Below are 9803 nucleotides of genomic sequence, written 5' to 3'. Positions count from 1 at the left end.
TGGATAATACGACTTCGCTGACATCTCATTGCTACAGAGAGGTCAATACTACTATAGACAAATTAGCAAAGCACGGAGCACCTTTATCAAATTGGGATGGTGCTCCAAATTTTGTAATTTCTGATCTAGATTGGGACAGTCTTAAAAGACCAAGATTTCACTTTCTGTAATTTCTTTGCTTTGGGTTTTTTCTCTGCTGATGGTCATACGGAAGATGGAGTAAGGACTTAAAGAGTTCTTGTGTATTCCCTTTATTCTTTGATTAATATATGTTTGCTGATCTTTAGCAAAAAAAATAAAAATAAATAAAATACTTTAATCATATAAAATCTCTGACTTTGGTTCTTACAATCAGTATCGGATCAGTCGGTATCAAAATAATCATATATCAATTCTTGCCTGATCCCATTTCTCTGTAATTGGTTTTTTGTTTTACAAATATTATGTCTTTTCAATGTGTTTGAATATTGGCATCAAGACTCTAGAATATTGTTTTTTGAATTGGTTTATCATCAAAAAGTTTATAAAATAAGTAAATAATTAAAAATTAAGTTTTACTTCACCCATATAGATAAGGAAGAAACCTTCTCCACTAGTAATGTGACCTTATTATTGGAGTCTTGTATCATCATTACATTTCAAAACCTATTTATGAAGATGAAATTATCCCTCTCTAATGCAATCTAAGGTGGCCAGGGTCCTTCACCATGGGTCAGGAAAAACTCAATCTAATAATTAAATAACATTATTAAGACAATTGATACTTTAAAATCAATTTTTTTCTTCCTTAATCTCAATTAATTTGTTAGTCATGGCAACCATGTGGTCATTACCTTGCATAAATTATCTTAATTTTTTAACAAGAGGATATATTTCTGACATTAAAATGTAACATACAAAATTAAGAGATCCATATACATGTATTATTCAAGACATTTCCTAGCAAGAACAGCCACACTTGCATTTAAGCAGGAATAGTCTATGTTGCATGTAGCACATTTCTAAGCAAAAAAATTTCCCTATCCCATTTGCAAGCTTCACAACTTGGAGGTTCTACATCTTCCATTGACAACCACCCAGAATTCAGTAACTTACTCTTGCAGACTAAACTGGTACACATAGGTTCTGGTTGTGGGAGAAAACCAGTACTGGTCCACATTTGCCGGATTATCTCCTTTGATCGCTAACGGCATTTTTGGATCTTTGTTGATGGTGAACCTTCCTCCACTTTTTGCAGAATTTCTAAAGCTTGGGATTTTAATCGGTTATTGATGCACAAGAGGATTAATCCTAGCATGTATGCGGCTTCTTCATGTCCTAGACAAGCTGCTTTCTTTAAAAACTCGATCCCTGATTCTGATTTCTTGTTACTAAAATATTCAACCTGAAAACAAATAAGTGTCCCACTTTAGCTATGACAAAAAAATTAATCAAAAAGGAAAATTCTAAATGGGTTGAGTCTAGCAATTGTGTGTGTGTGTTTTCCTTTTTAATAAATTTTTAGTAATTGAGTTGGTCATTAGTGTAAACCCAACTCTAATTGATTGACATGAAAGGGCTTGGGTTGGATTTTCAGTTCATGGGTAATTTTGGTTAGGCTAATCAAGGCCCTTAGCATATATTTGTCTAACCTGAATCTGACCAGTTAGCTAAAGATCCATTCGATTTATAATCTCTTATTATCAATGTATATACTTCAAGGGCAAGTATGTTCTGTTCATGACAGTCCATGTGCCTCCCTAGGAGGGGCACAGTGGTCATTGCATGTCTCCCTATGCCTGTAGTGCTGGGGCTCAAGGATAGATTGAATTGAATTCCATTCCGTTGTGTTTATATCACATATATCAATTATAAACAAATGACGAAGTTTAAGACTAATCGCTGACTGTGTCTTGGTGTGTGAAAGTATTCGCATATGCGATAGTGAGATATGTTTTCCTAATGGGAGAAAGAAAGAAGCCTACAAGCAACATGGTCTTTACACCTAAACACAGGGAAGGCGGGGTGAAATGATCGCCCCACCCTCATGGAAAAATGGAAATCAGTCCACTGCTGATGCTTCCGCTTGTGTTCCCATTGGTATTGGTGCAGGGACCACGCGGCCTTTTAACGAACCTCTCCCAAAAATAAATATATAAACCATTAACTTGTATCGATTTTATAGGGTTTCAAGTTCGTTCAATCTTACAATCGGTCTTAGGTCCAATCGGGTTAGGCCGAATCGACAATTATTTAAGATTTTTGTAAGATCGAAGAAATGGGACTTAGGTCAATTTTACTTTTTCTATTGATCTTGATCCTCTCTAATTCTTAATAGTCCAATTTTTGAGTAATTCTCTCTGTGCACACGACACTTATACATTTTCAAAATCCAATGGTTGTAGAAGTTTTTTAGAATTCAAATCTATTAAAAATCCAAACTTCTACAACCATTGGATTTTGAAAATATAGTGTAACATGCTGAGAGAACTACACGATTAAGAATTGGAGAGGATCTAAATCCGAATTTTGTATTACCCATTTACCAAAAAATAAAAATTTGTATCACCTATTTTATCATCGGAGACGACCAGAAAAAAAGAACTTACCATTCCACGTTTGAATAGAGCTTCTGGGTTGCCTTTCTCCTCACACTGCCTCATAAACTCACGACATGAATTCCACCATGGAACCGCAGGCAACTTCTCTAGTGAGACCCTTCGAAGCACTTCTGCATCTTCTCCAGCCTTGCAGAATCCTTTGCAACTGGAAACCATTAAAAGATAAATTATCAGTTGATGCACGAAAGAAAGAAAACCTCTCAAAGAAAGCTATGAAACCATTAATGGTTCCCTCTTTTTCATGTTGAAGAGGTCAGTCACTGCAGAGGACCCAACTCGAGCTATCACCTCTGTGAGCAGCTCCTCTGGCAGAGTTTCAATCCTTGGAAGCCTCTGTTTCTTAGTTCTTTTCATCATCACTGAACGACCCATGAGAAAGAGAGCAGAAGCAACAACAACAACAATATACTTGAGAGGGTTTGGAAAGCTTAATTAATTCCTTCTCTTCTTCTTGTTAATCTTCTTCTATGGGGGCTTGGGTTATTTATAATGAACTGAAGTAACTAACTACGAAGAAGGAATTCCTTGTGATGGAGGAAGAAAAGGACAACAATGTTAGTTCCTAGTGGGTTTGAGTTAGTTTCAGCGTAGGAATCAATCTCAAGGACAAACAGGGTTCCGAATATAAAACTTTCCTTTTATTAGAGATTGGACAATAGAACCAGGTTTATTAATTGAGGTCGGGGTAAAAGCTCCAATATGTTAAGTAATCCAGTTAGAGCCTTCGTAGAAATTCCTTAGAAGGAAAGTCATAATCTGATTAGGAAGCTTAATTTACCAAATTAACCTGACTTAATGAAGGAAACCTTTTAGCACTTACCGCAAATATTAGTTCAGCCCCATTGTGTGTATGTGTGAGTTCTGGCCCTTAGTTAAAAATAATGGCGAAGAGGCAATTATTAGGGTTGGAGGTTACAATGCCAATATAAAGGGTACCCTCTAAGACTGTTTGTATCTTTTCCTTGAGGATAGTATCTTTTCCTTGAGGGTGTATGTGTGGAACTGGACTAGGTTCATGTACAAGAAAAAAAAAAAATTTGTACATTCTTGATCCACAGATTTAGAATCTTTTAAATAAAGAGAGAGAAAGTGGATTTCAAATATATGGATCAGAGACGTACGAGATTGTTCTCGTATGTGAACCTGATCCATACAAGTATTTGTGAAGGGTTGAGACTTTATTTATTTTTTTTGGTAAAGAGGGTTCAGACCATTTGGTGCAAAGTCTAATCCAAGCCATGGTTATGCCAAGTGTGTAGCTTGTTTACAGTCACCGGAGTTACTTTCAACCCAATTTTGTTCGAGGTGTTCCCACAGATGTAGATAGACTGACCAGATTAAATATGCCTAGAATGACTGAACTATAAGAAGTTGTAAATAAAGAAATAAGTAACGGAAATTCTAGTGATGACCAGAATGGTATATAAAGATGTAAAAATTAATGGTAAGTTAACTGAGTCCACCCCTAATGCAAGCCTTCACCTAGTGGAGGATCTCATCTTGCTTCCATCTATACAATGGAACACTACCCTTTTTAATTCCTCTTTCACACCCCATCGAAGCCCATGCAATCGTGCAAATTCCTCTTAGGAGTTATACTAACCAAGATAGTTGGTTTTGGGGAAAATCAAGAATGGTAAGTTTTCAGTTGAAAGTGCCTATTATTTAGCTTTGCATGTGGTTTCAAATAGCCCTACTAATTTAGAATCCCCATCTAGTTCGGGCTTTTGGAGAGTGTTGTGGAACTTGAAAAATTTTCCAAAAATGAAAACGTTTTTGGGAAGATGTAACTCGAACAGGAGGAAGAAATTATTTGTCAACAAGAGGAAGAAACTATTGTGCATGCCCTGTTTGGATTCTCTTTTGCAGTTTCTTGTTGGAAGGCTTCTCCCTTCAGGCATGATGCATCCTTTATTCAGATTGCTAATTTTAGTGTACTAATCAATTTTTTTATTCTGAACTACAAGAATGCCCCTGACCAGCAAGATTATCAAGCTCAATGGTCCTCACTTCTTTCGGAATTTTGGAAATCAAGAAATCAGGTAGTCTTTAACTTTGCTTCCCCTAATTTGAAGTCTACTATTTTAGCTTTTCATCGTTCTGTTGAAGAGAGCAGATTGGGTATGGCTCGTATTGCTATTTTTTGCCCTCCCCTTCATAATAACCACCCTCACTTCTTAACTCTAATTTTCAAATTGCATCCACCCACAAGACATTGGTTTTGCTTTTGTTGATGGAGCGTGGTTATCAAACTCTTAGAAAGGTGCGTAAGGAGCAATCATTTATGATAGGGGAAAGATGTTCATTGGAGCTAAGTGCAAATCTAGTTGGGGTCATTTAGCTGCAGCCATAAAAGCTGAAGGAGTCTGGGACGCTTTTTTCTTAACTGAAAGCTTGGGGCTCTTTGTTTTGTCAATCTTTTCTGATTGCTGGCCTATTAACCAAGAACGGAATCTCTACCTCTCTTGATTGGGCAACTTTAGAAATAGTCAATGATATCTTTGTTCTTTCTTTATATTTTACTTTAGTTCTTTTCTGTTTCATTCTGCGTAGTTCTAAGAAGGAAGCTCACTTCCTTGCAACTGGTGCTCTTAAATTTTGTCTTTCTCATACTTGGTGGATTCAAAGCCCAGCTTTTCTTGTAAATAACTCATATCTCAATAGGAGTTCCTCCTTGACCCATTTTTTTGAATAACATTTTGTTTTTATCCCGAAAAAAATAAAAAATAAAAAAAAAGGAAATGTTATATTGGAAAATAGTAAATAACTAGAAAGATAGAAATGTAATGCATGCTAAATACAATAGTAATCAATATACAATAAAAGAAAGCATTTGGTGGGTGGGAGGGGAGGGAGAGTGTTTGAGTTTAAAAATATGTTACCGCAAGTGTACAGTATATTGTAGCCAATGGGAGATAATGTTGCAGGCGATGTCATTGGAAGGCGGGAGGAAGAGTTGAAATCGGACCTTTAAGAATTGACTGGGGGAGAGAAATTAGAGAAATCAGAAATATTATAACCAATTGTAGGAGAAGACATGCCCAGTTTGTAGGCATACGAGGGAAGGCATACATTGAGTACTGTTTTGGGTATTTTTGTAATACACAAACTCGTTTTGTGTAAATTTGTGGAACCAAACACAGTATGGGTATTTTTGTAAAAGCAAATCCATTAGTGGGTAATCAAGTAATTTCACCTTGAAAATTTCACCCTCCCGCCTAATATGTATGTACAAAATCCATTCCCGCCTAATAGATATGCTTAAAATTAGAAAAAGTTCATCCAATGAAATATAGCCAACTGGAATACATTATTGGAATATGGCCGAGAACAAGGCTGGTTTCTTTAGAAAAAAAAAAAGGAGGGGTGGTTTGATGTATACAAGCCAAACAGGGCCAAAATCAAATCGAATTTTCCTAATTGTTTTGGTTTCGATTTTACCATTCCAACACCAAAACCAATTCAACCCAAATCGAAATTCAAAGGGAAAATGTTAAGTGTGCCTAGCATTGTGCTTGTCACTCTCCCCACCTCCTAAAAAAGAACCCTTGTCTTGAACTCCCCATTGTGTGTCACATTGGAAAATTAATCAAAGTGGGCTCATTACCCTACACCTTATACGTAATATCCCATAACCCATACCTTATACCCCAGCCCTAGGAACATACTTCAGCCCCAGGTGGCAAAGAGACAACATCGAGGTGCAAAACCTTCCCATCGATGTGTCAAACCTTCCCATCCACTCAACACCATTGGATCACAAAGGCCAACTTTCGTCCTTACTTGACGGGTGGGTCTTGCAGTCAAGCTCCCTTTCGCCATACCCTATAACCTATATCTTATACTACATATCCCATACTCTATACCCTATGCCACATACCCCATACCCCATACCCCATACCCCATACCCTACACCTTATATCCTATGCCCCAATACCCTATACCAAATATCCCATAGGGATACACTGCACCTTATACCTTATACCTTATACCTTATACCTTATACCTTATACCCGATGCCTTGTGCCCTATACCCCATATCCTTATACCTCTATATCACTTAAAGATGCAATCGATCTTAAATTTGGCTCTCCTCTAAGATATTCAGTTCTAAGACCCAATACCCTAGCTGAACAAATATGTTTGGAAAATTGACATGAAAGGAATAAATATCAATCAATTTATCGATCACAATAACAAAAGGGACAATCATCAGGTAAATAAAAGAGACGAATGAGGTTACCTTTAGTGTGAACACCATTCTTAACAAATTCCAAATGAAATATTTGAATTTAGGATGAACTTTTGTTTTCCACCCAAATGACCATATCAAGGATTTAGAACTCATTGATTGGGATGCTCTTTAAAAATGATAAGATTAGCTGCAGTTTTTGCAATTAAGGTGTCCTTCTTTGAGCAATGGCAGAAGATGGAATCCTCAAAATCCACCCTAGAGAAGTGGGATGGTAAGAATCTTAGAAACTACCAGCTTCTAAAAGAGAATTAACAAGTGGTGCATTCCAACTACACAAACCAAGTGGCAACTTCTAAACATTGTTTATTTAATTTGGTTGAGCTAGTTCTAAACATTCACAAACGAGAAAAAACATCTCTAATAGCTTCTCTCAAGTATTTTTTGAAAGTTCTTCACCTTAACGACACCAACTTCTACATGATTTCTTAAGTAACTTTACTTTGAATAGTTGAACCCCAAAAGAGTCTTGGTGGATTCGAACTACCATCCCCTTGGAACATAATTGAGACATGCTCATGTTCTGAGTGCTCTATCAATTGAGCTAAAGACCCATAAAGTAGAATTGTCAGGTAAAAATGCAATAAGACTATAAGAACGCTATTTCCTACCTTTTATACAGAATTTCATTAAAACTACTTGTTTTGAAAATGAATACTAAGCACTTGAATGATCAAACTATCAAAACACAAAATCAATAGCATCAATAATGAAAAAGAGAATCAAACTAATATTAATTTTCCACACATTTTTGCCCTTAATTGCTCTTGGAAAGTATAGCAATGGAAAGGTCATAAATGGAATGGTCGTCTCACTTATACTCCTTCAAAATTTTGGAAACACTCGTTTCCCTCTAGAAAATGAGCTCGTGGACTATAAGGTCACTTCATTGGGCTGCCCCTAGTCATTGACAAAGAAGAGGGCATAGCCAACTGTTGAGGCCTTCTTTCCTCCGATAACAGTTCTGTTAATGTCTTTTTCTAAGAGGGGCTGTGATTGGAATCAAGGTTTCTGAAGAGGACAAGCACATCTCCTGTCTGAATTAAGTCAATCAAAAATCAATAAACCCGTTCTTCCCATGGCATTCAAATGGATGAAGACTAATTTTGACTTTCCTCTGTTTTTGGACAGGTCTGTAATCTTTTTTACTCTCCCCTCATCTAAGGACTCATTGTAGAATGTACCAACCTAGCTTTCTATCTTGAGGATCCCAGTAACTAGAGATGAAGTCTGAAATGGTATTGTTGCTTGGCAACACCTGAAAACCGTATGCGACTTGTATAATGTTGCAACCCAATAGTAGATTAATCTAACACCAACCTCTACAACTAAAAGGAGGCTTCTCAAGCTCATGTCCAAATGGGCACAACAGTTCAACCAGGTTAAAGCCAACAAAGTCATCAACATAAGATTAGTCATAGCTCACTTCTTATGCAGAAAATAGGGGAGCTAAAGTTTTCTCAGAAACTTAAGCACTCAGAGGAATGGTAAATGAAAGGGACTATTTCCCTCAAGCTCCAAGTACCCTTAGTTTGCCACTATCACTGAGATTATATATATCAAAATCATTTCAAAAAGCGATTGAAGGGTGGAACATTGGGTGGGGTTAAAAAAGGATAAATTGACCCAACTCATCCCAACCTAATATTGATGGATTAACCCACAAAGATGAGGGACAACACTTCCTACAAAGCCAGTTCATATCTAGACTAGTACTGATGGATGGATAAACCCATAAAAATCATTGAGTCATAGGTGGATTAACCCATAACCATCCAGTGCCACCCAGCTGACATGGATCAAATATCCTACAAATATTATGCGCAAGTAAAATTGGGAGTTGGGAAGAAAGAATATATCAAATAGGCAACATATTAATAAAAAAATTTCTCTACTTTCTGGGGATTTAGCCTGAGAAACCAGGGATTTTAAGATTGGAACCCATGTTAAAATTCTTCAAGAATTAAAGGGAAGTTTTTTTCATATAAAAATTTGAAAGACTTATCTCTCACAGTCTTACAATACATGTTTAATATGGTTCCTCTCTAAAAAATCTGAGAACCAAACTACGGTCATATATCCACTATGCAACAGATAGGCACATCATCTAATAAACAAAATAATAGCATGTAGACAATCATTTTATCAAAAGGAAGCCCTACAACTGAAATAAACACAATATAATAGCTACCTACTAGATCCCCGATTACATCCCAAAAGATTATCCCATAACACATCAAAGTATTAATTACATTATCTCATAAGACATACAAAAAAGTAATGTATGATGTATTATAGAACCATGAAAAACTTGTCAGAAAATATCAGGACTAATAACATCAACGAATAACGGAAGACTATATCAGACCATTAAACCGTTTGGTCACAATAAATCCCCTCTTGTCAAGCAAAGACTTGGAGCTACATTCATCTTTGCTCTTTTCCTTACATAACGCTCTTCTTTCCCTAAAATCCCATCCCTCTAGAAGAACTCTCAAATTGACTTTGATTTAATTCTTTCCATCATACACAAGATGGATCTTTAGGTTACATTGCTGCTGCAAATGTCTGCAATGTTCCTTAAAAAAATTGTTTCGAAGGTCACTGTTGAAGCAGATGTTTTGTTTTTTTCGCTAAAAAGTCATGTATATTAAAAGAAAATGAAGAAAAAAGAAAAAATAGTACATCAGATGAGGAAGGGAGAAATACCCAACACTCACACTAAGAAGAGAGGGAGAAGCAGAAACTCCACCTTCGGCATTGCCATCAGCAGAATTACGCAACTACCCAACTCCACCAAAAACAAAAAATCTGGAAAGAGAAGAAATTCCTAGGTGAATCTGAACCTAGGCCGACCCGATGCATCCATGTCTAATTCCATTTGAACCAGGGTTGGCCAAATTGAAATAGGCTCTGACACTTCAAAACGAGCAGCTGACTTTGACAAAAAA

The 9803-nt window shown here is 36.6% G+C and overlaps 1 protein-coding gene across 1 annotated transcript; it reads right to left on the bottom strand.

Annotated features, from left to right (window-relative positions):
• Positions 1-876: 876 nt before the first annotated feature.
• LOC122067872 (putative F-box protein At1g67623) lies at positions 877-3224 on the bottom strand. The gene is made up of 3 exons (XM_042631713.1): positions 2833-3224; positions 2589-2745; positions 877-1384 (listed from the first exon to the last, which is right to left on the bottom strand). The coding sequence occupies exons 1-3, from the start codon at positions 2970-2972 to the stop codon at positions 1184-1186; spliced, it is 498 nt and encodes a 165-aa protein (XP_042487647.1). The 5' UTR covers positions 2973-3224; the 3' UTR covers positions 877-1183.
• Positions 3225-9803: the final 6579 nt, after the last annotated feature.

This window comes from Macadamia integrifolia, unplaced genomic scaffold, assembly GCF_013358625.1.
Source record: "Macadamia integrifolia cultivar HAES 741 unplaced genomic scaffold, SCU_Mint_v3 scaffold3185, whole genome shotgun sequence".
NCBI classification, from domain to species: Eukaryota; Viridiplantae; Streptophyta; class Magnoliopsida; order Proteales; family Proteaceae; genus Macadamia; species Macadamia integrifolia.
Note: the sequence above shows the minus strand (reverse complement) of the source record. Positions and strands in the feature narration are given on the sequence as shown.

Coding starts and splice junctions, on each gene's coding strand:
- LOC122067872 (XM_042631713.1), bottom strand. CDS start 2,972: ATGGGTCGTTCAGTGATGATGAAAAGAACTAAGAAACAGAGGCTTCCA. Junction 2,746..2,832: donor CTCTTCAACATGAAAAAGAG/GGAACCATTAAT, acceptor AATGGTTTCCAG/TTGCAAAGGATTCTGCAAGG. Junction 1,385..2,588: donor CTCTATTCAAACGTGGAATG/GTAAGTTCTTTT, acceptor ATTTGTTTTCAG/GTTGAATATTTTAGTAACAA.